The 27,993-nt window shown below is 43.8% G+C and overlaps 1 protein-coding gene across 1 annotated transcript in view; it reads left to right on the top strand.

The window, feature by feature from the left end:
* Positions 1 to 27,993, top strand: part of DMBT1 (deleted in malignant brain tumors 1) — a 124,638-nt gene that overhangs the window by 42,491 nt on the left and 54,154 nt on the right. The window contains exon 12 of the mRNA XM_045024605.1: positions 8,285 to 8,303. Coding sequence (XP_044880540.1) covers positions 8,285 to 8,303 — 19 coding nt within the window. The remainder of the gene's footprint in view (positions 1 to 8,284; positions 8,304 to 27,993) is intronic.

Genomic DNA, 27,993 nt, shown 5'->3' with positions numbered 1-27,993 from the left:
GAACCGTAAATTTAGGAAGTGTCATTAGAAACCTTTGGACCAAATTAATTACTGGTGTAGCTTTAGTGAGTGACACCAGGAATGTGTCCCCACCAGCATATATAAAACCATCTCTGTATAAAATTTCTTTTACCACTTGTGCATGGTTGCTCTATAGCCACAACAATTGTCCTTTGCCTCTGAGTTTTTTAGCTGGCAATTTCCTTCAGATGTCCCTTACTGGCCAGAACTAGACAAGACTGACTCTCTCTCTCCCTCCCTCCTGTGAAGTGCTCCTGCTGCAGGATGTTTTACAGGCCTTTTACTATGACTCGGCTGCTTTATTTTGCTCCTTGGCCCCCCTCTTCCTTCAGATGTCTCTTAAAGGCGAGGAAACCCCTGTCCTTCCTTCTCCCTCATTTGCCACATCTCACTAGGATGTACAGGTTGTGTTTTCTGTTTAAAAAAACTGGGTCTTTTTCTCCAGCTTGAGAACGGATGGTTCCTCCATCTCCTAATTTGTGATCTCAGTTTCCCATGGCATTGATTCTACCAGTACTAGCTCCACTCCACCACTTTTTTCCCTTAAGGAGCACTGCATTTTTGTTCACACTCTCTCTAAATAAAGGCACCTACCCTGACAATGTATGTGGGACATGAGCTAACCTTTTTACATGGAGTCTATATGCCCATATCAGGATTAAGTAAAGCTTACAGAGATTCTAGCATGGGGTCTTGTGCAACACCCACTAAAGGAAACTTGACATATAGTCTGTAATATGCTTTAGAGAGCCCACTGCAGCCTCATGGATATATGCAGTGCTACAAAATATTAGGTCAGCTTTGTAATGCTTTGGACTTAAATTAAAATTATATACTGTATAATATATTATATAATACTCAAATTAAAAAATAATTTTGCACAGGAGTGTACAGAACATTTAATAAGGCTACAGGCATCCTCTGAAGTGACGAGGTGTAGTTCCATACTACCCTGGGATGTTTATGAGTTCAAAGTATTCTAAGGGACAGCCCAGAACTCAGAGTTGGTGAGAACCCTCTTTCCCCAGAAGTTTTTGCTGTTGTATTTGCAGTGGGACTTGCCTTTGTGACAAACTGTCTTCATATTGTCTGTAAACTGTGTCTGCTGCAGAACTACCAGTAATTGTAATACTTAGTTATGGTCTGTCCCATGCATTTTTGTGTTAGGCTGCATGCAGTTGAGTTACCTCTAGTTTGCAGAGTTATGAAACTCTCCCCAAAAGTATGGAAGATAATTGGGAGCTAAAGAGACTTTGTGGTGAACCAGTCCAGTGGGAAAAGAGAAGCTTTTAGAATAAGGCAACGTAAGGGGAAAAACATGCATATATGTGAACATGAAAGCTAACTTCTCCAAACTGCTTATAAAATCAGATTGTTTAATGACTCAAGTGATGGCAGCCAAAAATACTGAAAGGAAAGAAGACTACAGGTGGTATTTTTAGAAGTGCCTATGTAACTTGGGAGTGCAACGTTCAAGTCAATAGGACATCTGTTCCTAAATGACATAGGTGCTTTTGAAATCCCATCCTATATACACAAGCTCATCCAACACAGCAACTTGCTTGAAATATACAGATTTTGGGACTTGGACCTGGGATAGGTGCTTAGTATTGCAGCTATGAGTCACAAAAAGGAATTCTTACCCTATTCACTTTCTCATTTCTTAAAAGCTGTATCTAAACTGGGCTTTAGACCTGTTCATTGACGTTTCCTGCAGTGACATTACAAGTGAGTAGAGTTTATTTTAATCAACACATTTCATGCCTTTCTCTCCATTTCTGTACTTCCGCAATAACATCTGCTTTTAAGAGAACTGCATCTTCTACATGGTTAATTTCAGCTGACTGCTGAAGGGCTCCTGGGATAGAGAGGAACTGATCTCTGACAAATGCTGGTAACAGCCAGGGTGAGTGCAAAGAGCCAACAGAGCTGACAGGTGCTAGATACCCCAGGGACAGTGTCTTGAAGGAATCTGCCAAAATAAGGATCAAGGCTTGAGGAATATGTTGCCACTGGGAAGTCATGAGAGCAGTGCAAAAACAGAGAGAGGCCAATGACAGCTGGATACTGACATGTTAAGAAGTGGGCTGTGTTGAAAAGCTGGAATATTTTGGACTATCAAGACAAAAAGATGGTTGGTTATTGCTATTTATCTGGAGTGAAGGATTTTTAGGGCAGGGATCGGCAACCTTTGGCATGTGGCCTGTCAGGGAAAGCCGCTGGTGGGCCAGGCCAGGCCGGTTTGTTTATCTTCAGCATCCACAGGTTTGGCTGATCGCAGCTCCCACTGGCCGCAGTTCGCCGTCCGAGGCCAACAGGGGCTGCGGAAAGCGGTGCAGGCCGAGGCACGTGCTGGCCGCCACTTCCTGTAGCCCCCATTGGCCTGGGACAGAGAACCACGGCCAGTGGGAGCTGCGATCAGCCAAACCTGTGGATGATGCAGGTAAACAAAGCGGCCCGGCCTGCCAGCGGCTTTCCCTGATGGGCCGCATGCCAAAGGTTGCCGATCCCTGTTTTAGGGCTTGCCTACTCTACAAAGCTATACAGGCATAGTTAAAGCCATACACTCCCCCCTGTGCATAAATACAGATATATACCCATAAAGGTGCTTTTTATCAATACAGTTATTCCCATATGGGAGGGGTAATAACTATCCCTGTATTAAGTCACTTTACAGGTGTAACTGTGTCCACACCAGGGCTCTTACCAGTATAACTATTCTGGTAAAAATCACCCCTGCCACTGAAATAATTACATTAGTAAAACTTGTGTAGACCAGATCTTAGAATGTGTAAATGTACTTCTAAGGGGGCCTAGGGCCTCCCAAGAGGTGCTGAATCATTGAAGTTGGTGGGAATCGAAGGCACACAGCTAGGAGATGCTTGGCCTCTTCCAGAATTATGATTCATATCCTTAAATTGTTGTTTTGCTCTTCCATCTCTGAACATCCAGTTATCTATCTAGATGTGTTGCGGCACACCTTCATTCTGGCATAGCCTAACTTCTGCATGCTTGACTATGCAATCTTAACATTCCTTTTAAGATAACATTTTACTGTGATGTAGTAAATACTAGTGCATTTATTATTTAATAACACTGCACACTAGTTTATATTACATTTTATTTCACAATATGATGTTTTAGTAGCTAGTATCTTGCACTAGGATGGTTTCAATAACACTTCTGAAGGGTTCAGAAAGATCAGAGAGTTTAAAGCCAGAAGGGACCACCAGATCATCTAGTCTGACCTCCTGTATATCACAGGCCATCAATGCTCTCCAGCACCCGCACCTTAAACTCAACAGGTCAAGCTGTAGCCTCTTGGATTTCAGAATTAATAGCCACTGATTGCAAAGATGGTTTAGTTGGTCCAGGCAATACCAGTGAGCGTCTAATATATGATGCTGAAAGATCCCCAATACCAGACAGTCCCTCACACACAGCTCCTGTGATCAATAGATACTAACTTTTATTCTCTATTCAGCCTCAAATAATACCTATAATATTACTTAGGTTTTATACAGCACTCTTTATCCATGGATCTCCAAGCTCTTTACAAAGGAGAATTTGATGCTTCCCATTTTACAGAAGGGGAATCTGAGCCATGGACCAGTGACTGTCCTAAGTTCTCTCTCTCTCTCAGCAGGCTAGCTGCAGAGCCAGGAACAGAACCCCAGGTTGCGATTTTCAGAGCTGATTAAGAAATTTAGCCACACTGAAATTTATGGAAGTAGTGTAGCCTAAATCTGCTAGTTAACTTTGAAAAGCTCAGCCCAGATATCTTAACCCTCAGACAGTCCCAAATCCTACTCAGTAGACAATGAGGCTAGAGTATAAAATGTACCTAATGTGACTTTTAGGGACATATGCAAAGAGAGAAAAAATGAGGCCCTGGGCAAACTCCAGAGCACTAGACACAATCCCCTGCAATGTATATAGCCCAAAAGTATATAGCATCTTCAATAGGAATGGAACTGGACCCAGTCTCCTGATTTTAAAAAGCAAACTGCAATCATTCTCAGATCTTTCTTGAAATCTCTATACCTCAGTCTTGTGACAGATGTGACTAAGATGCAACATGATGTCTCCCTTACTTTTTTATATCCGCTGCATTCTTAATATCAGCAACTGCTTTTCAAGAGTACTATTCAACAGAGCCATAAATACCCTTTGTCATTTAGGAAGTGTACTGTGAAGGTTAGAACTCACTTCATAATTTCAGTTCCTGGTGAGAGGCTTCTGCTAACATCGGCTGAAAGTCCTAGAGTCTCCATCCCTGAGGTTAGTAGGTCTGCAGCATGGGAACTCATCATATTACCTCCCAAGAGGATTACCTGGGTAATAGGGCTAAATTTTCCTACAGTGGGGAGGGATAGCTCAGTGGTTTGAGCATTGGCCTCCTAAATTCAGCATTGTGAGTTCAATCCTTGAAGGGGCCATTTAGGGACCTGAGGTTAATTTAAAAAAAAAAAGTCTGGGGATTTGTTCTGCTTTGAGCAGGGGGTTGGACTAGATGATCTCCTGAGGTCCCTTCCAACCCTAATAATCTATTATTCTATTTGCAAAGCACTTTGAGATCCTAGCATAGCATTTGTGGAATAGGGAAAGAATAGCATTGTCAGGGTGGAGGATAGTCTATTTCAGTACTGAGAAAAATTTCCTCTTTCAAACAGGATGAAGATCCCAGAAACCCATACTAACCCTGATACATGTGCTAAATAAACCAGAGAATCCTAAATATTAGTGATAGAAGAGATCTATCCAACCACTTCCCCTTGCTAGTTCAGGATTTCTGTATAGCATTCTTCCCCATCTTTTGTCCAAACTAGCATAAAATGTCTCAAATGATGAGACTTTCACTCCTTTCCTTGGGAAACTGTTCTTGGGCTATTACCCTGGAATTGAGGGGAATGTTCCCCCATAATTTGATCATACTAACTGCAGCCATATTGTACGCATTCAGCCACCATGAATTAATAAAATAGAATATCACGTAGTTAAGCGTTCATTTGGACAAGCCGGGCTTTTGGCGGCAAGGTCAAATACTAGCTGCAGGCTTGCAGTTTCTGCCAATCAGAATGGAGGAGGAGATAAAGGAGTCAAGAAATTATGAGACTGAAAGAAAATACATGGATGGAGACCTTGAGTTTTGGGTGCCTTTGATATAGAAGCTTATTATGCTTAAGATTGTTAGGAATCTTTTGTTGCTAAGTAGTTAATTGAAGTTAGGAGAAGTGATGACCTAGTAGGAGGTCACTCTGAGCTTTGTGTTTTCTAAAAAAAAAAAAAAAATAGTTATAAAATGACTAGATAATAGAGTGCGTGTACTTTGGAGCAGTTCTCTGAAGCTATCCTGAGAGACCTTTTCCTGACACCATAGTCCCCAGCGGGGAAGCGATCAGCTAATTACTCAATACCATCTCAGATTTTAGGTAATTATTTGGGATGTTCTAAACATATTGCTTATGTCTGTGTGCTTAAATCTAGTAAATAGCAGTTTTAGATAAGAGCATGCTTACTTGTATCAATCTTTCATCAGCTGGAAGCACTGTGTTCCTACTGATTTATTCCTGACACTGCCTGGAGTGACACAGCTAAGTTAGCACTGCTTTGGGTTCTGAAAACCTGGGTAACAGGGCTAAATGTATCTAACTTTTCCCTTCCTTAATTGCATCTCATTACTCCTATCTATGTGCTTTGTGGAATAGCGTACTTGATTGGGCAAGCACTGGAATCAGTCCCCATGTTTCTCAGCTAATGAAACAAATTTAATTCCTTTTCTTCCCTCTCCTACTAATTATACTAAATTGGCCAAGTAATTATGCCAGTTGGTTGAAAATATGGAAATAAATCACTTTATCAATATACAGTAATTTAATTATTTATTGTTCCATATAACCACCTGTCTTAAGGTAGTCACTTAGCAAAACCAGATGTTTTTCTCAGCAACGGGGTGAGGGTACGATGTGTGAAGGTCAAAAGTAGATTAACTTCAAGTCCAGCTTGTTTATGCCAGTGTGAATTTGATCTATTATATTAGAATCAAATTCTCACTGACACTATAGAATTTCATCCATTATGTCAGGTTAAGAATCTCCCATTGTCATTCCTTTCAGTGAGGAAACTGTTCATTTGAGAGCTGGTCTACCTGCTTTGGAAAATATAGATATATTCATTTTGAATATACTATATATAGAAAGTATATTCAAAATGAAAATAATTTCTAATGATCTTTGTTTTCTGTCAAAGAAATTATATGACCTAACTGTCTTAATTATTTGGCAAATTGCTGAGTGGAAGAAATTGAAAGAGACGGTCACAAAATGGGAAATGACAAATCAGGAACTGTGGAGAACTGGGAAATGTTGATATTAGTCTTTATAAACATCATGTGCCCTCCACCAGCGTATCTGTGTGATCTTATCCTACCTGAATACGTACAGGTAGATCAAAAGGGGTTAGTGTGGTGTCGGAGCAGCAGCCGGGTCCTATCCTGACCAGGTTTACTGATTCAGAGGGACCTGGAGTGGAGGAAGCTGTTCCTGAGGAAAAATGGCTGGTGGCACTGGAAAAAAACAACAGCTTTCTGATTGGGACTGACAGAGCCAGTATGAACTGGAACTTGTGAGACTAGGGAACCAGGAACACACTGATCTGATAAGCAGGGTTAGAACACTAGATGCCAATTCCACAAGGGGCATTAGCCCACTTCAAAGAGGTGGGAGCTATTGATGCCTATTTCAATGCCTTTGAGAAAGCTAGTGATTTGAACTGACCCCTGAGGTTAACAGGAAAGGCTTTTGAGGGGGGCTGAAGCGCAAAGGTGTCATTTACCTGGAAGTGGATAACCAGATGAGGGATCACTTCCCCAAATGGGAAAGGGATCTGGAACCACTACCATGGACCAGTTGTATGAAATAGTTGGGCTGGAACAGTTTTATGACATGTGTCCGCTTGTGGCTAAAGGATCAAAAACCAACGGGTCTGCAACTCGCAGGCAGACTGACGAGTTTGTAAATAATTTATCTGGTTCTGAGGGAGGCAGGGGAACACCAGGGTAAACTGCTCTAAATGTGGCTCCCAGAAGGTGTAACAGGTGAGGTTACCCACTTCTGGGGTGCTTCCAAGACAGAGGGAGCGACAGCCCCAAACTGACCCTCTAAAAGAGATTCCAAAGATCTTTACTGCAGTGCTATCACTGTTAGATGAGGGGACACATGGTCAGACTGGGCTTAGATACCAGGAAGCTTGCAGTGAGGTCTAATGGGTTCACCTGCCCAGCCAGAAAGGCAGCTTCTACCTCAGGCTTATGGAGTAGATGGAGTCACTGAGTCCAGAAGAAAGGAGTTATGCAGCCAAATCCTCTGGGGCACAGAATGTGCTGATAGATCAATTTACGCGCTAAAGAACGGTTTTTCACTCCCTGCATGCTCAGTGGGAGCAGGAGATGGAAGTTAATGGGGTGGCAGGACACCTTGACTGCCCCAACTCCTCTGAGACCTCTTGTGGTGAAACCCCATCAGTTACTGAGAGTGTGTAACATCTGGGTGAAAGTTCCAAGTTTGAAACCATTTGTGCTGCACACATTTCTGTACTGACACAGGACGGAGTGGGATGGGATACTGGAGGATGTGTCTCTGGAAATTACTCTGTTTAAGGTAAAATCCAGTCCTCCCGTTACAAGCACAGGAGTTGGATCAGGTGCTGAAAACTGGCTGTAAGAATGCAGCTGATGGTATCAGTGAAATGCAAATGGAGTGGCTCGGAGGGAGAAAGGGGAGTCATTTCCCTCTTCCCTGAAACACAAGGGGAAAATTGTGAAACTCAGGACACCTTCCCAGTGTCTGTAAGCAGACACACAAATGTGAGTTGGGCAGGGGAAGTCTCTCCACCCCTGAGGTGAGAGTCATTCTGGCTCCGATAAATTCTGTGAAGCCAGACTCTGTAGGAAGGGGAGCCATCTATGATTTCCCCTCATACAAACAGTCCTGGGATAGAGACAAAGCCCCACAGAGGTTATGCCAATGCTGGGGATGGCCCTTATTCCCTTCCTCACCTGAGTCTAGGAAACAGAGCCCAAGATCTACTGCTGGTTAAGTCTAGCTTTGCAAAGAACCAGTCCTGACTTGCTTTCCCCATCTGTTCAAGGGGTTGCTTCCTAAACCATCCTAGCGGGAAGGATGCCGCGGGCTGAAGTTGAGGCACCTTGAGGAATGTGGGTTCACCACTCTTCTCACTCACAAAAGACAAATGGGAAGAGCAGGACCCAGTCCCAGGCAGAAGCTCAGAGATTTTTGGGGGGACAATAGACTGTGGGGCCACATGAAAGCTCCCCATGTGTGTCCTGCTAGTGTGATCCAGAGGGAAAGCTCTATATTTATCTATATCTGTAGCTATGTATTTGATAATGCTTGGTTCTGTTTTATGACAATTGTGTGGTGTGTGATTATGGGGAAGGCTTACAGTGTGAAGGTCTGACGTTTGAAAGCCAAGGAGGTGATAATAGATACTCCATTTAAGGCAGGAGGTTTCCTAAAACAAGGTGAGTATTTTTGCTTTGTCCTTTTCTCAGGGGGAGAGATGTAGAGAAGTGAGGACACAGGCCTGCCACTTGAGAGGGATGCATTTGGGGGTCTGGCAAAAGGTCTCCAAAGGGGCAACCTACCTTGGAACTATAATAAGAGCATCATGGGGGCAGGGGAGAGAGAAAACTGGAAAAAGTTTGTCACTAGCACCTGAAAATGTCCAGGCCCAAACCCTGCAGCTGGTGTTAATCACTGTAGCTCCATTCATCTGAATGGAGCTTTACAGATTTCCACCAGTTGAAGATTTGGCTCTGTAATGGATTGGACTCACCCCTGCGGCACCTCCTGCTGGTGACTCTGGGAATTAGCTCTTTCCAGTGGAGCGCCTTCTGCAGGCTGGTGATGTCCTGTCCGTCATTCTGTCCTCTGTTGTTATCTCTGGACCCGCATTGCTGCGTGCTCAGCAGCGTCCTCTTTGAGGCCACTGCGCTCCGGCAGTGCCCCTTAGTCCATCTGCACCCCCTTCCGGGGGTCGGTGCTGAGCAGTCCCACACCTCAGTCACTATGTTCAACCGCCCTTTGAGTCCAATCCCTTTTGTCAGGGATCTGGCGTAGCAAGATGGCCGCTCCCTACGGCCAATGGCTGGGTGCACTGCAAGGAGTGAAGGGGGGGGACCCAGGCCCCCCCTCTACTCTGGGTCTCGGCCCAGGGACCCTCTGGCGTCAGCCTCGCTGTCCTTCTCTCCCCTTCGGCTGTCTGTTTCCATGGGCCGCTTCCCCTACGGCCCCTTGCACCCGCTAGGCCCTTCCCTTCAGGGCCTGCAGCCTGGCAGGCTACGGGTTCAAGCTCCCTAGCCTCCCTGAGCCTGGCCAGCACTGCGCTGTCCGTGGTGCTAGTCTCCTCCCTTGGAGACTGACCTTCCCCTGTCAAAGGCCTGGGACAGATTGACTGCTCCTGCTCTGGGCAGCCTTTTTATATGCCTGAGCCTGGCCCTGATTGGCTGGCTCTAAACTGGGCCCTGATTTTGGCTCACAATAAGCCCCTCTCTGATTGGCTCACTGTCTGCGCAGGCGCCCTGGCCTGCCGCAGCCTCCTCTCTCAGGGAGTGGGGCAATGCGCCCCACTACAGGCTCCCAAAGTTACTTTGGTCACAGAACATGCTACACACAAAGACATCAATAGCAGTTAAAGCTGGACGTGGGATGCCATGAAAAAAAAATACAATAAAGACCAAAGTCGACTCATCTGGGTTGAAAGAAAGCTTAGGTTACTCTCATCTGATAGAGAGGTGTAGCCATGTTAGAATCCTGGTCGGGAGGAGTAGCTTGGTGACACAGTAGTGGAAACATGCCTTCAGGTGGTGGTGCTCATCAGATGAGTTTGGTGGTGTGGTTTTGATTCTTATTAAATACCACAACTCTGAGCAGGGGATGGCATTGACTAGCAGTATTTGTGTGTGTTTCTTAGCCTTTCAGCACTAGGTTCAGTTTGATTCTGGGTATACGACTGTGTGAATGCCTGTGTATTCAGTAACTTGAAACCTTTGGCTGACTGCCACGCAGTATCTTGGAAGCTGTACTGTAATAAAAAAGTAAGAAAAAGAACAGTAGGCCACAATAGTGAAATGTAATTGTAATAGTGAAGTGAACATCTGTGGCTTCCTTTTATCTTTTAATCTTCTCTTAGTTAGGAATGGATAGGCTCCCCAGTGCTTTTCTATGGCAGCACATTTGGTTGCTCATCTTGGTATATTCATGCCATTTTATTTACCCTCAACATTTTGTTATCCCTATTTGCCTTAGTGATACTTCTGTGAAAAAAAACAAATCCACTTCCTGTGGTTATCTTTGTGCAGAAGTGTTTATTATAGTCACTAACCCCTCTGTCAGATGTAAAGCTACTGAGGGATTTAAAAACAGGGGTGAACAGATGAACTGACCAGAACCATTGCCCAGAACTCAGAACTATGTTAATTGAACTATTATGAAGTTTAAAAAAACCCAGTTAATTAAAAGATATACATTTTTTTCTTTCTAGATGCCACATTTCATTCTGATTCTGGCCAGAAGTGGAACAGGAAATGTCAGAATTGTATGAGAACTCGATGATCTGATGTTTTATTTTGCTGGGATTGAGTTGAGTTTGCAAGACAGTCTCAGTATCTCCAACAGTTCTGTTGAAAGTGGGGTTTTCTCTCAATTTCAGCACAACTCCAGGACATCTGGATTCCCAAAGCATTGTAATGTTGTGAATGCAGCACTTCAATGCTTCATATAGCCTCACTGGCAGCGGCACCTTCTTCCAATTGGCCACTTCTTAGCTGGTCAGATGAGAACAGAAGTCACGTCCATCCACCAGCAGAGGGCATGAGGCTTGAAGACATAGACAAGGGCATGAGCATGGAGAAAGACATGGAGGACTGCTTCCACTCATCCTCTTTGGATGAGGCAGACCCTGACCCTCCTGAGAGAATGACACTTGTGGCTCACGAGAAGATGTTTGAGGAGGTAAGAGGGAGAGAGATATTTAAAAAATGTCTAGTAGGAGGTAGAAGGGAGAGTGGGATGGATGCAATGGAGAAAAATGTGAGTAGGGAGGGTTTGTTGGGTGAATGGGTAGGTGTGGAGCTGGGGAGAGCTGCGCTTAAATAGTTTGCTTTAAAAGTTCAAGCACAGAAACACTTAGTTTTCCAAGGGTGAATATAGGTGATATGGATTGAGAATATGTGCTGTGATAGACCCAGGCCAGTTGGGAACAGCAGAGTAGTAGAAGGGAGATATACTGGCCCCTGGATAAGCAGTTTTCTGTTCCCTGAGTGACCAGAGACGGGGCTGCTCCAGGCTAATGAGAACACCTGACTCCAATTAATCTGCTAAGAGTCAGGTGAGGCTGTTAAGCACCTGACTCTAATTAAGGCCCCTCTGATGCTATAAAAGGTCTCACTCCAGTCAGGCCAAAGGGAGCCAGAGGAGAGGAAGTGCATGCGAGGAACTGGGAGCAAGAGATGTGCAAGAAGTTGAGAGTGATACTGCTGGAGGACTGAGAAGTACAAGCGTTATCAGACATCAGGAGGAAGGACTGGTGATGAGGATAAAGAAGGTGTGGGGAGGAGGCCATGGGGAAGTAGCCCAGGGAGTTGTAGCTGTTGCGCAATTGTACCAGGAGGCACTTTAGACAGCTGCAGTCCACAGGGCCCTGGGCTGGAACCCAGAGTAGAGGGCAGGCCTGGGTTCCCCCCAATCCTTCTAACTCCTGATCAAACACAGGAGGAATTGACCGGGGCTGTGGCTTCTACCAGAGGGGAAGGTCTCTGGGCTGTTTCCCGACCCACAGGGTGAATCCTCCAATAAGCGCAGGACCCACCAAGGTAGAGGAGGAACTTTGTCACAGTGCATTAATAATATGTATGCCTATTATTTCCTTCACAGGTGTAAATAATATGAAATATTAGTATTTGTGCAGAAACCACCTAAAATTATGAATGGAGACTGCAAGGCATGAAGCATCTCAGGATAAGGATTAAAAAAAAAAGCATTGTAAGCAATATCTCTCTTTCAGAGACTGGTTGCCAAAAAGTTAGGAATGTTTTGAAAAAGTGAGTGGGTAGGGAATTTTCATGCTATCAAAGCTATAAAATCCCTTTGCTGGTTTCCCCCAGATTTATGGTAAAAATTCTACTGATGGATTAGATGTTGTATTTGAAACTTTTTGAGAATTTGCTTTGATGAAGTAAAAACATGTACTGAAAATAAGGCTAATGATCTTAATTGTCAATAGCACCCCATATTAGATGCTGTGTGTATGTATCTCATGCACAATATCTTTGAGGATTTCTCAAAAGAGATTGTCCAAGCTGCTTGGTGTGCCAGTCTGGTCCTGCTGATGGGAAGCAGGAAATTAGTGCCTTGTCCATTCCTGCTGATGCCTTTATCTCTCATTCTGTTGAAGCTCAGGGGTTCATTTTATTGTTTTACAGCATGTGGAGTATTTGCAGTGTGATGGGAGGTGCAGTGAATCATCTCAGGACTGGATCTAATTTGGAAGCTACGCCTTGCTTAAATAAACTTCACGTATCTGATTTTTGTTATCTTTGTGTATTTATTGGTAATAAACCACGTAAAACTCAGATGAGCTTGGATTTCCACACCTAGCAAGAGCCACGCAGCTCACATGACTCTGGCCTGCAGACCAGGTGAGCTCTCAGGCAGGCATATGAGCTGCAGGCACATAGCAATTATTTCTCTAAAGTGATTCTTCTTAGCCACCAGGAGCTGGTATGGCATCAGATCCCCTCTTGCTGTTCTCCCTATAGGATACAAGCCAAGAAGGCAGGATATCTGATAGGGAAACAAAATAAAGAATCCAATGCTGAGTCAAGGTTTCCTCCGCTCAACTCCTCTTTCCACAGCTTCAGCCCCTTCACCCCATAACTCAGCCACTTGTCCTAAGCTTTCCCTCCCTTTCCCCAGCTTCCAACCACTTCCCTCTCTATATATCAAGTATCAGAGGGGTAGCCGTGTTAGTCTGGATGCAGATGTTAGTGAGTCCTGTGGCACCTTATAGACTAACAGACGTATTGGAGCATGAGCTTTCATGGGTCAATACCCACTTCGTCTCTTTGCCTCTTATAAATGTGTCAACAGTTAGATAAGGTGCTAATAGATGCACTCCAGGATATGTAGCATAGTTCATGAGTTTTATAGGACCAATAAAACTTCTTGTTTTGCACTTGTTCCTCTGTGCAGTTTGTTACATTGCTCTTAACACTCATCCGTCCCATCACCAACTTCCTCAGCTGGCCAGGCACAATCCCACTGCTGAGCATCCAGCAGCCTCTTCACACCCTCATCTGAGCAGGCACTGGCATCATTCTGCATTTCCCTGTCCTTTGAAAATGGCTATACAATCTTTTACAATTCAGAATATTGCACCTGGCATTTTATCTTCTGTGGCCAACCTGCTACTGCCACCCCCCAATTCTCCCTCAACCTCCTCCCTTTTCCTTGGAGGAAAGAAGTGCATGGATGATGAAATTTCAGAGAGTACCAGACAGAGAGAACAGCTCATGGGGACAGTAGGCACATGAGCTAGCAAGGGAGGAGGCAGAGTTGTTTAACAAGGAAGCTGTGAGAGTTAAATGAAGAGGGAAATTTGTAATGATGGATTTCCTCCAAAGGGTGTTGAATGATTAAGGGCAGGACCAGAGGAAGTGGATGTCCAGGCCAGGCTTCAGAATGGGTGGATGGACAAAGCAGAGGGAGAAGAGATAAAAGTAAAGACTAGAGTGATGTAAACAATTCCCTCTCAAAAAAAGAAAAAAATAGTAACAGGGCGGTCTGCCCCTTTAAGGGCCCAGGGGAGCAGGAAGTAGATCATCCTGTTTATTGAGATGAGCCCAACAGGCAAGTTCTGGGAATCATTTGACCCACCTGGACACATTTAGTGGTTGGGTCTGAGGAGTCTGAGCTAGGACACACAAGGGAACACTCAGCTTTGGGAGGCTGCTTGGCATCTGGGGGCGGGTGGGGGGGGGGCTGAGAGTCCACTCTCTTGTGGCTGCAGCAGAAGGCTGTGAGAAGAGAGGCAAGCCCTGCAGACACCCATAGGCTGAGGGATGGTCCAGCCCATTAGTTATCACAGGCCAGAGGGTCTTACAATCTCAGCTGCGAACAGGACTGTTGCTTTTTGTTATTGTTTCATTTCCCCTTTTTTGGGGATGAAGGATAACCAAAGCCCTGAGCAAAGGGCTACAAACTGAAGTGGGTGTGGCCAATTGTTTGTGGTGAATTTAGCCCTTTTCTTTTTGTTAATGAATTGTCCACAAACACACTGTGACTTTTACAAATATTACAGATTACTTTGATAATTGTTGGATAAGGTTATGTGATGGAGTTGTTTGTTGAATAAATTAGTTGAGTACAAAAGTCAGATCAATGCCCTGGGGCTCTTTTGACTGGAGATCTTCTCTTGCATGGCTATTGTAACAGAACAATATAATTGGTGCTATACATCAGACATCAATTTGCTCGATCAACAGATAAATCATCACTATCTTCATATTTAATAAATCAATGGTTCTATATTAACCAGCTGAAATCAAGTACAGGACAGACTGAATTAACTGGCACCAGGTTGCATGGGGCAACTGGTTGTAATTCCAAATGCTGGGAAATGTTGCCATTATGATAGCAGATACTGTACAGTCTAGCTTTAGGATGGTCCATAAGCAGATGTAGCTCTGGCCTCTTCTGAGCTGTCACCGGTGATTTGCAATCAGTAGTGGGTCTGAAAACACAGAGTTTTGATATGCTGTCAGCAATGGTCTCTGATATGTTTGCAATCTGTTCACATAGACTCTTTTCTGTTCTTCTGGTGGCTTTAGCTTCCTGATGTGCTAATCATGATTTCACAAAGAAATATAATATGAAAAGATGAGGAAATAAAAGGGAAAAGTCCATACCGTGTATGCCTTTATAACAGATGTAGGTCAGAGGTTCAGAGTCAGCCTGTTCCTAAAAGTATATGACATTCTAACTTTGATCCTTCCCCATTGAAGTCACGAGACATTTTTTTCATTGTTTTGATTGGGAGCAACATTGCACTCTCAGTTACATACTCAAGGTCACACAGCAAACTCAGGGGCAGAACCAGGAAGTAGAATCCAAGAGTGCTGACTTCTAAGCCCACGCTATATCTGGTGAACCATGCTGCATCATTACCATTTCATAAAACTGGACCTCGATAAGTAGTTAAGGGACCATTCCCTCATTATCAAGGTTGTGAATTGCCTCTTCAAACAGGGATATTCTTAAAGTTGTAGCAGTTAAATATCTGGTTAATCTTATGTGCCTTTTAAAGGGTTTCCAGATGAGCTCCACTGAAGATACCATGCCTAGAAAAAAGCTACCAGCAATAAATTGATCTTAATGTCAGGGAATGCTGACAGAATAGAGATTTCAGCAGAGGGTTGTTGGTTTTTTTCAAAACTTCAGAGAGTTTGTTTTGCAGTACAGTGAATTGGAAAACACCGCAAGATGATTAGAGAAGGCCAAAGAGAACAAAGTGCCCATAAAAAAATCTATCCAGATATGAAGGAAGATACCATGGCTAGGAAGGGGGAAAGCATGTTTAGCACAATAAGTGCAGAAATTAACCTGCCAATATATTTTTTTATTTATTCATACTAACTGTGCAGGTCTTGTCTGACAATGGAATTCTCCTAAAACTAGCCCATGAGAAAGCAAATGCAAACACTTTGAAGTCTGTACTGAAGAACAGAGTTGGCAAAATTATGGACTGTGAATAAATTACCTGACCAATTTAGCCCTTTTCTCTGCTTGAACCATTTGTGAATGGATTTTGTATTAATTTATTTGCTATTCATAATAGTTTTAAGAGTTTGAAAGAAGAAATGTTGTCTTCTGGGTTGTTTTTGCTTCACTAATCAGTGTGCAATTGGTCATCTGGGCCACTCAGTATTGGTTCTTTTTTCTGCCAAGATGTCTGAAACGGGAATTGTGAGTAGTGGATGACAAATGATTTTGTTCATGTATGAATTTCTTTATTCACATACAAATATGGTTTTCTGAACACAGAAGAACCAGCATCCTATTTACTTGATGCTTTGAGCATAGTCTTGGCTGTTCCCTATTACAGAGCTTATCTGTTAAGCTTCTTGTGCTTTGTCGTCAAGGCTTCAAACTGTATCTCTGACCTTTTTCTTTTTTCATTTCCCCATTCCATTGCGACATTGCCAGCCTTTAAGCTTTTTCTGTTCCTTTAAACAACTTTGTTTTTGTACCTTCTTTACTGTTCCCCTTGTATGGAACATCTTCCCAAGCGTGTTTGTTGAGCCACCTCCCTTGCCACATTCATATCCCTCAACTATATTGACTTAAGCTATCTGGCCTGCACGAAGTGTGGTAAAGAAGAAAACAGTGTAAGTGTACAGAACCCACAAGCTGCGTTCATGTCTCTCTAAGTGTGCACGCGATCTTTTCACTGTAACCTTTGTACCCTCTTCTCTTCTTTTGCCCCTTTTATGACTCTTGCTTCTGTACTTGGTTGCATTCAGACTGTGTACTACTGAGGGGAGAGACAGAATCTTAATGAGTTTCAGGAGGTACCTAGTATTTTTCTGAGTGCTTAAGAAATAATATATTTACTAAATGTTATTGAAACCCAAACCCATTTAGGAGCAGCAAATAAAATGTGACAGAACCCAAGAGCCATGATTTCAAATGAGTGTCCAGCAATGATTTTTGCCATCTTCACCTAGTTAATACAGAATACAGCATTACAAAAAAGAAGTCAAGCACGTACTGTAGGTGGTAGTAAAAGGAGTAGAATGTCTGTCAAACATTGACCCTGCCCTTTGCTACCTAATGCCCCTCCCACCCGTCACCTGGGGTATTGCTTCCGGGGTTGAGAATGACACATGACTGGAAGAAAGGGGGGGCATGTGACCCCTATAAAAACTCTTCCTTCCACCATCTACCATAGGACCACTCCGAGAGCAGATTTGACCAACCAGGGCAAGTGCTGGGGCAGGATGACCTGCCTGGAAGAGGGTTGTGTGATCCTTCTAAGAATTCTCCCCACCCCTCTCTACCAATTGGCAGGGGTTTCATGCATTTAGGCTGTCCCTGAAGGGAAATGTGTACCAATCAGACTGGGTTTACCACAAGGATCTAATCCAGAACTTCTGATCTCTGGACCTCAGCAGTTGGCTGACTGGCAGCACCACCCTGGAAGTCTCAATGCTGCATCGAAGACACCATCTCATTAACATGTTTTTCAGAAATCATGAAAACGCTAGGAGGAAACTTGGACTCCTTCACCACCATAATGAGAACTTCGGAATTTGTTTTAGCTCCAAGGGCATTCAATTGCCTGCAGAGAAAGTGCTATATCAGCAACAGTTCGGAGGAGGAATAGGAGGAGGGAGTGACTGAAGGCACCCTTTGGCCTAGCCTAGCCGTTGATACAATGGAACCCGAGACCTGAGCGCTCATGAGGCAGACTGACTAACGTGATGGCCTCCCATTGTCTGCCCCCATTGTCCAATTGCCTCAGCCATTGGTGCCTAGAGATGCTTTATTTTGGGGGAGGACTAACACTATCTGCCTGTATTATAAACCTAACCCTGGTGAAGAAATCCTATTATTAATCACTATTATGATTTGACCAGCCTGTAACTTTCATAAACAAAGCCAAAGAATACTCAATCAGACACCCTGATATTATTCATGACAAATCTGGACCCCTCACAAATTATTTTGAAATTGCAAAAATTAAGTGTACACCCCACGAGGCCTATTTTTCCCGTTGTTACCCTATGCCAAACCTGTGCAGAAACTGAGCAGTGGGAGACATGTACCATACTGGCAAGGAGAGGGCCATCCTGGGGACTTGGTGCATGGTAGAATTGAACGTGGGTGTAGTGAAAGGGTGTGTGGTGGCAAAAATCTATGAAATCCTGCATTTTGAAGAAAAAATCTGACAAGCTCTTTTCCCAGTATATAAAAGTATACCTACATTATCCCAGGTGGTGGACAGATAAAGAAAAACAAAATAAGTATGTTAATGATTTCTACCAGAAAGAAGGCATTTGTTTATGCCAACATGAGATCATGTTCAACCCCGCAAAGCACCAAATTGCTAAACTGTTTTTAAATTCTCTATGGGTAAATTTGACCAAAGAACAAACCCACTCAATACCAGCATTGTGAGAGAACCTGATGAACTCTTTCAGTACCTATTTTCCTCCTGTTATGAAGTTTCATCCTGCAAGTTTGACAGTGAAACAGCTTGTGTGTCTTGGAAGCATGCAGATGAATGCTACAGTTTCTAGCAATACCAACATCTTCATAGCTTGTTCCACAACTGCTTACACCTGCTCAGGACTATACAATTTGCTAGATAAGTTGCAAGAATAGTGCCTGTAGTATGACGCAGACTGAGTGATATTTGTGAAAATGGAGGGTGACCGGCTCATGTGTCTCCCTGAATCTTTTCACAAGTACACAGTGACTAGCTTCCATAGCTGTTATGTGATGTCACGCCTGTGACTGCTCGCGGTGAGCACGTTACTGAGTTTGGACTCAGAAATGGGAGTATAAACGCTGTTTGTGCTGCTGTGAAAATTTTTATCAAAATTTTTCTTACACCATCCAACAATGGAAGGCAAGTGCAAATGGAACAGAAAATACACAGATGAAAATCGAGGCTCCCAACAGGAGTGGGAGAATAAGTGTGTTTTTGTTGAATGTAATGGGAAGTCCATGCGTCGTCTTTGCCAGACATGTATCTCTCAGTTCAAATCTTCAAACTTGCGGTGTCATTTCACTTCGAGCCATGCACATATGGATCAAAAATTCCCACAAGGTTCTGAATTCCGCACTTTAAAATTGAAAACTTTGAAAAAACAGATGTAGAAGCCCAGTTCTTCACCAAATTTGCCAACCAATCACAGACTGTAACGTTAGCATCCTATTATGTGGCCTGGCACATAGCCCGTGCGAAAAAGCCCTACTCTGAAGGCGAGTTTATAAAAACTTGCCTCGCTGATGTGATTTCAATCTTGTCACCAGAGAACGAGAACGTACAGAAGAAAATTTATGGCCTGCAGCTTTCATGCCACACAGTAGAATGCAGAATCTCTGACCTGAACAATGACATTGAATTGCAACTGCACTTGCAACTTCAGCAGTGTGAATATTTGATCATCACTTTGGATGTGTCTTGCGATGTACAGGATGAACCTCAATTATCTATATTTGTCCACACTGTGTCTGACGACTGTGTTGTAAGGGAAGAACTCCTTGATATCGTGTCACTAAAGGACAGAACTCATAGATGAGATCTAAAGGAGGTATTGATGTTGGTAGTTGCGAAAAACAACTTGCTTTTATAGAAGCTCAATGTCATTGCAATTGATGGGGCTCCGTCCACGTGAGGATCTGTGAATGGATTAGTAGGGCTTTGTAAGTCTGATGAGAGCTTTCCCGAATTTTGGACATTTCACTGTATTATTCATCGGGAGCAACTGGTATGTAAAAATCTCAAATTTGATCATGTCATGAAACCTGTCTTGCACATCGTGAATTTCATTCGCTCAAATGCACTCAGTCACAGACAATTTCAAAATCTAATTGAAGAACTGGATGAAGAAGACTCCCCTGCTGTTTTGCCATTTTACTGCACAGTTCAATGGCTCTTGAGAGGTAAAGTTATTTCACCTTTTTTTTTTGAGCTCCTGGAACCAGTAAAATTGTTTATGGAGGAGAAGCACAGAATACACCCTGAGCTTACAGATCTTGGGTGGGTTCTAGATTTGGCATTTCTTGCAGACATTGGATAAACTAAACGTGGACTTACAATGAAAATTCTGGTTGCTGTCTGATCTAGTGCAAAGTGTATTTGCGTTCATGAACAAACTGCAGTTGTTTCACAGACAAATGCTTGAGGGAGAGCTGACACACTTTTCCTCAATGTCACAACTTCAAGCCAGATCAAAAGATGATGCAGCAGAACCCCTAGAATGGAGCACAACTAGATATGCTGAGCGATCTGCCGTTGTGACCTGCACAGGATGTGCCATGTTTGTCTTCCTTCCACAGGATAGAAGCGACTTTGTCTGTACAAAGTGCAAGCTGATCTCCATATTGGAGGAGAAGATTCAAGGTCTGGAGAAACGGATATCAACCCTGCGTTCCATAAAAGAAAATGAGGATTTCCTGGATAGACGTCAGGATCAGCTTCAGTGGGCACAATGTTCTGAAGATTCAGAGCAGGCTACACAGCGGGGACAGAAGGCCAGTGAGGATAACTGGCGGCATGTGACATCCAGAAGAGGAAAGAGTACCAGAAACGTCCATGTACCAGAAACACAGATACAGGTGAGCAACCGTTTTCATGTTCTCTCCGCAGGTACTAGTGCAGAGAGTGGAGTGGATGATACATCTGAGGGAACAGAGCAGAAGGAGACTCCACTGACTGGAAGGCATGAGATGCGCCGTCCTAGGGATGGGGGTTCCACGACCACCACTCCCAGGAGGAGGAGGGTGGTGGTGGTTGGGGACTCTCTCCTCAGGGGGACTGAGTCATCTATCTGCCGCCCTGACCGGGAAAACCGAGAGGTGTGCTGCTTGCCAGGGGCTAGGATTCACGATGTGACGGAGAGACTGCCGAGACTCATCAAGCCCTCGGATCGCTACCCCTTCCTGCTTCTCCATGTGGGCACCAATGATACTGCCAAGAATGACCTTGAGCATATCACTGCAGACTACGTGGCTCTGGGAAGAAGGATAAAGGAGTTTGAGGCGCAAGTGGTGTTCTCGTCTATTTTCCCTGTGGCAGGAAAAGGCCAGGGTAGAGACCGTCGAATCGTGGAAATCAACGAATGGCTACGCAGATGGTGTCGGAGAGAAGGGTTTGGATTCTTTGACAATGGGATGGTCTTCCAAGAAGAAGGATTGCTAGGCAGAGACGGGCTCCACCTCACAAAGAGATGGAAGAGCATCTTTGCAAGCAGGCTGGCTAACCTAGTGAGGAGGGCTTTAAACTAGGTTCACCGGAGGAAGGAGACCAAAGCCCTGAGGTAAGTGGGGAAGTGGGATACCGGGAGGAAGCACAAGCAGGAGACTGCAAGAGGGGAGGACTCCTGTCTCAGATCGAGAAAGCGGGACAATCAGCGAGTTATCTTAAGTGCCTATACACAAATGCAAGAAGCCTGGGGAACAAGCAGGGAGAACTAGAAGTCCTGGCACAGTCAGGGAATTATGATGTAATTGGAATAACAGAGACTTGGTGGGATAACTCACATGATTGGAGTACTGTCATGGATGGATATAAACTGTTCAGGAAGGACAGGCAGGGCAGAAAAGGTGGGGGAGTTGTGTTGTATGTAAGAGAGCAGTATGACTGCTCAGAGGTATGAAACTGCAGAAAAACCTGAGAGTCTCTGGATTAAATTTAGAAGTATGAACAACAAAGGTGATGTTGTGGTGGGAGTCTGCTACAGACCACCAGACCAGGAGGATGAGGTGGACGAGGCTTTCTTCCAGCAACTAACAGAAGTTGCTAGATCGCAGGCCCTGGTTCTCATGGGTGACTTTAATCACCCTGATATCTGCTCATACAATACAGCAGTGCACAGACAATCCAGGAAGTTTCTGGAAAGTGTAGGGGACAATTTCCTGGTGCAAGTGCTGGAGGAACCAACTAGGGGAAAAGCTCTTCTTGACCTGCTGCTCACAAACAGGGAAGAAATAGTAGAGGAAGCAATAGTGGATGGGAACCTGGGAGGCAGTGACCATGAGATGGTCGAGTTCAGGATCCTGACACAAGGAAGAAAGGAGAGCAGTAGAACAGAGACCCTGGACTTCAGAAAAGCAGACTTCGACTCCCTCAGGGAACTGATGGGCAAGGTCCCCTGGGAGAATAACATGACGGGGAAAGGAGTCGAGGAAAGCTGGCTGTATTTTAAAGAAACCTTATTGAGGTTGCAGGAACAAACCATCCCGATGTGTAGGAAGAAAAGTAAATATGGCAGGCGACCAGCTTGGCTTAACAGTGAAATCCTTGCTCGTCTTCAACACAAAAAAACAGCTTACAAGAAGTGGAAGATTGGACAAATAACCAGGGAGGAGTATAAAAGTATTGCTCAGGCATGCAGGTGTGAAATTAGGAAGGCCAAATCACACTTGGAGTTGCAGCTAGCCAGAGATGTTAGGAGTAACAAGAAGGGTTTCTTTAGGTATGTTAGCAACAGGAAGAAAGTCAAGGAAAGTGTGGGCCCCTTGCTGAATGAGGGAGGGAACCTAGTGACGGAGGAATTGTGGAGAAAGCTAGTGTACTCAATGCTTTTTTTGCCTCTGTCTTCACAGACAAGGTCAGCTCCCAGACAGCTGCACTCTGCAGCACGGTATGGGGAGGAGGTGACCAGCTCTCTGTGGAGAAAGAAGTAGTTCGGGACTATTTAGGAAAGCTGGACGAGCCCAAGTCCATGGGGCCGGATGCACTGCATCCGAGGGTGCTAAAGGAGTTGGCCGATGAGATTGCAGAGCCATTGGCCATTATCTTTGAAAAATCATGGCGATCGGGGGAGGTCCCGGACGACTGGAAAAAAGCTAATGTAGTGCCCATCTTTAAAAAAGGGAAGAAGGAAGATCCAGGGAACTACAGGCCAGTCAGTCTCACCTCAGTCCCTGGAAAAATCATGGAACAGGTCCTCAAGGAATCAATCCTGAACCACTTAAAGGAGGGGACAGTGATCAGGAACAGTCAGCATGGATTCACCAAGGGCAAGTCATGCTTGACTAACCTAATTGCCTTCTATGATGAGATAACCGGCTCTGTGGATGAGGGGAAAGCAGTGGATGTACTATTTCTGGACTTTAGCAAAGCTTTTGTTACAGTCTCCCACAGTATTCTTGCCAGCAAGTTAAAGAAGTATGGGCTGGATGAATGGACGGTAAGGTGGATAGAAAACTGGCTAGATGGTCGGGCTCAACGGGTAGTGATCAATGGTTCCATGTCTAGTTGGCAGCCGGTATCAAGTGGAGTGCCCCAAGGGTCGGTGCTGGGGCCGGTTTTATTCAATATCTTCATTAATGATCTGGAGGATGGTGTGGACTGCACCCTTAGCAAGTTTGCAGATGACACTAAACTGGGAGGAGTGGTTGATACGCTGGAGGGTAGGGATAGGATACAGAGAGACCTAGACAAATTAGAGGATTGGGCCAAAAGAAATATGATGAGGTTCAACAAGGACAAGTGCAGACTCCTGCACTTAGGACGGAAGAATCCCATGCACTGTTACAGACTAGGAACCGAATGGCTGGGCAGCAGTTCTGCAGAAGAGGACCTAGGGGTTACGGTGGACGAAAAGCTGAATATGAGTCAACAGTGTGCCCTTGTTGCCAAGAAGGCTAATGGCATTTTGGGTTGTATAAGTAGGGGCATTTCCAGCAGATCGAGGGATGTGATCATTCCCCTCTACTCGGCACTGGTGAGGCCTCATTTGGAGTACTGTGTCCAGTTTTGGGCCTCACACTACAAGAAGGATGTGGATAAATTGGAGAGAGTCCAGCGGAGGGCAACAAAAATGATTAGGGGGCTGGAGCACATGACTTATGAGGAGAGGCTGAGGGAACTGGGATTGTTTAGTCTGCAGAAGAGAAGAATGAGGGGGGATTTGATAGCTGCTTTCAACTACCTGAAAGGGGGTTCCAAAGAGGATGGATCTAGACTGTTCTCAGTGGTAGAAGATGACAGAACAAGGAGTAATGGTCTCAAGTTGCAGAGGGGGAGGTTTAGATTGGACATTAGGAAAACCTTTTTCACTAGTAGGGTGGTGAAGAACTGGAATGGGTTACCTAGGGAGGTAGTGGAATCTCCTTCCTTAGAGGTTTTTAAGGTCAGGCTTGACAAAGCCCTGGCTGGGATGATTTAGTTGGGTTTGGTCCTGCTTTGAGCAGGGGGTTGGACTAGATGACCTCCTGAGGTCCCTTCCAACCCTGAGATTCTATGATTTCTATGATTCTATGTGAGCATGAATAAAGATCTTAAGGACAGTTTTGAGGAAAGATTCCAAGATTTGCAGCGGAAAAGACCTTAAATCAAATTTCTGATTGACCCTTTTAGTCTGAAGCCCACTTAGTCACTGATGAAGCTACATCCCAGATGGAAATAATAGAACTTTTGGAAGATGACAGATTGAACTCTGTTCAGAAGACAAAGGAGACCCTTACTTTCTGGAAATCTGTACCAAAGGATAAATACCCCAACATTAGAGGTGCAGTCCTAAATTAATCTCGATGTTTGCCTCAACCTATCTTTGTGAATCTGTTTTCTCGACACTCAAACATGTGAAATCCAAGCACTGATCCATTCTGACAGACAGCCACTTAAGAGAACTGCTGTGTGTCAGCATGACTGAACACAAACCAAATTTCAAGGGAATTGTTGAAAGCAAGGATTGCCAGAAGTCCCACTAAGTACAAGGGTAAGTTTTTATTATTATCATCGTTTATTATACATTATAAATGTATAAAATATATATTATCAAATTCTATAATGATTATTTGTGTGCATATAAATACATCTACATATATATATATAATAATTACATATTGCTGTGGTTCTTTGGCAGTGTACATTGGTAAATTCTGGCTCCTTCTCAGGCTCAGGTTGCCCCCATCCCCCACACCAGATCAACATCATCACATCATAGAGTTTGTGTCAGCTGGTCCGAAAACTTATGAGTACCAAGCTGTCAGGAAGAAAGGCCTAGTATGAAATTCAAAGGGATTACCCTGAATGTAGCTATCTGTGAAGAGATCAGCTCTGACAGATTGAAAGATCCTCTCCTGGGCTGTAGCATAAATCCAGGAGATAACACCCCAACAAAGTTAGAGGTGAAGCAGCCCTCTATTATAAGGATCAAAAATCAATGGCAAATAGAGACAAAGACCCTTAAGAAAACATAGAAAGTTGTTTACAACAAGAGGGTCATCAGAAAAGGTTTTAAAACTCTGCCCTATGGTTTTTGAAAATGGATACATGGTGGAAACCCCCCTTTTCTGTAATTCTTGCAGGACCTAGTAACAACAGGAAAAGCTACTTTATTAAAATATGTTGGATAAAGTTGAGCAAATGTTGTCTGTTATACCTGAGAATATTGTGTGGTGTTACAATTGCTGGTAACCTCTGTATGAAGAACTGTTTGGTAAAAAACCCTTTTACCAATTTTGTGGATGCTTTTACCAATGACCCATAAATATGATTAGCATAGAAGATTCGATGTACTCTGCTTGTGAAAGCAATGAAACTGAGAGAGCCTTTACCAATGTGTGCATCATAGGAACCTGACCATTAGGTGTATAGTTCAGAACATATTTGCCAGAGAAAAAAAGTCGCACAATTAACCTAAACACAAAGTACTTGCTTCTGTTAAAAAAGCCTGTTATAAATTACAAATCACTATGCTCCCTCGGCACATGTACCCCAGCAAGGCACAATTCTTTCTAGAGGCTTTGAGGATGCTACCTGTGACACATGGCCAGAAAGGGTTAAACATCCTGCAAAATAAATGACTCAAATTCAACCCTTAAAGACATGTGGGGAGATAATGTTTGTGTTTTTGTGTATTTACATATATAGGGTTAGTGGTCAACAATGTAATCAACAGTCCCTGTCTATGTGGTATTCTGATAATTCAGAGATCAAAAGAACATCCTGGCATTTAAATGAATTGTAAACACAGGATATCTCTGTATTCATCTCTCTTTGAAATGTATAGCAAATCATTGGTTAATGGTGATGGAACAGGCAATTGTCTATGTAAATTTGTATAGTTAAGTACCAGTGATGAATCCACTTCAAAGATGCCCTAATTATCTGTTGTCCCTGGAGGGACTCCAACTTGTCAAAGAAGTCCTGAAATTGTATAAAAGATCCTTGGGTTACAATCCGTCTCATCTCAGATCTGCTTAAGCCTCTTCAGGGGAAGTTTGAGTCACCAGATTGAGATCCCAGTTATTCTGGTACTCCCTGAAGGTGATATTGGAAATTGGACTATAACCTGTGGTTTTAAATTCTAAAGGAACTATTTGCAACTAGAAAGCTCACCATATTTGCTATGTATCTGAACCTCAAGAATTGAACGCATGTCTGTATGTATATTGATCTTTCAACCATACTCTTTTGTTTTTTAATTAATTTTAGTTCAGTTAAGAAGAATTGGCTGTATGCGTGTATTTGGGTAAGATCTGGAATACTCATTAACCTGGGAGGTGATGTATCTGATCCTTTGGGATTGGTAGAACCTTTTCTTTTATATGATGAATTAAGATTTTCAGAAATCTTCATCATATTTGACTTGGAGGCCTGTAGCTGGGTTCCTTCAAGGGAACTGTATTGTTGGCTTCCGGGCAACCAGTGAGGTAATAAAGAAACTGTTTTATGCTGATTTGATAAATCTAAGTATTGAAAATATCCACCAGCTTTGGGGATTATCTGCCCCATTCTTTTCAGTTCACCCTAATTGAGTGACCTCATCTGGCCCTCCACTGGGACCCCGGTCACACTACCAAAATACCTTATGGCTACTTGGTGTGGATTTAAGTGCTTCTATACAAGACACTTATAGATTAAGAACCAGCCTGTTCCCTCCAGACTGACCGGTGGTTTATACTTTGAAAAGAACAACAGCCAAGCATAAAAAGAGATGACTTATCAGCATGTTCTTTTTAACAGCTGGGGCTGCTGACCAAAAACATGTCTAGCTGCAGGAAGAGAAACCTGATCCTTTTAAAATACTTAGCAAATTGTCCCCATAGCAAAGGAAGGCTATACGGCATTTGGCCTCTGATGATTTAGGCACTCAATACCCTAAATGGCACCATACCTCTGACAGAATCAAGAGTGTGCGCTGAAAAAGCAATGCAAATTTATAAAAACTCTGTGTAATAAATGGGTCTCACTTGAAAGAAAAATGTGTCCGGTGAGGCAGTCTGGGGGGTGTTTATCGGACCTCTGATAATGTGGCTTTTGACCAATCAATAATTGAGTGTGCAGAAAAAATGTAGCTGGTGTCTAGCCACCAGCTGGAGCAATTAAGGGGCTATTTTGCATTAGCGGTAAGCAGGGCCTCCACATGCCCCAGACAGACGCATGGGACCATCCATACTTTTGTCCATAGTTTAAAGCCTTTGGTGGCATTGCCCATTATGCAGAAGGTATCTTTACTGCATGTCAGTTTAATTTTCATATCCATGCCGTTCAACAAAAGTTTTTCTTGAAAAAACAGGTCGCTGTATAGATGACCCGACAGTCCTGTTCTTGGTCATCAGATTTACCTGCCTCACACATCCTAGATTCTCACCATCCAGCTCTGTTGCTTCATGTTGTCTGGGAGTGTCTTGATAAAACAGGGCAGTGGAAAATTGTATGACAAGGGTGTTGTTGCTGTAATTAAGCACTGATTCTATAAAGGCTGTTACCAGATTTGACCATTACTTTGGGGGTATGCTCATTTATTAGGGTTACTCTGGGCGGGGAGGAGGGGTTTCTATAATTCTATCAATGTACTGCTTGTCACTTGTGTTTTCATATGGAGCTCTACTTCTCCCTTCTGCAAGTCCCCTCCCAATGGAGCAATCCTGCAGGACCTAGGTTCCCCGGGGTTGGGTTCCTCCAGCCCCAGAACCGGATGAACACACACACACTCACTACCTAACAGAGCAATTCTGAGTGGACCAGGTCAATCAGCACTTTCAAGCTGACCCCTTATATGCCCCTGGACTTAGTGGGCTGGGTCAAGCAGCACTTTCAAGCTGCCACCCTTATGTGCCACAGGTACCGCGCTGGAATAGAGTAAGCCTGAGCAGGCTGGGTCAAACAGCACTTCCAGGCTGCCACCCTTATGTGCTCGTGGACTCA

Source organism: Mauremys mutica, chromosome 7 (genome assembly GCF_020497125.1).
Source record: "Mauremys mutica isolate MM-2020 ecotype Southern chromosome 7, ASM2049712v1, whole genome shotgun sequence".
In the NCBI taxonomy this organism is placed as follows: Eukaryota; Metazoa; Chordata; order Testudines; family Geoemydidae; genus Mauremys; species Mauremys mutica.
This window is presented reverse-complemented; position numbering and strand designations above follow the sequence as displayed.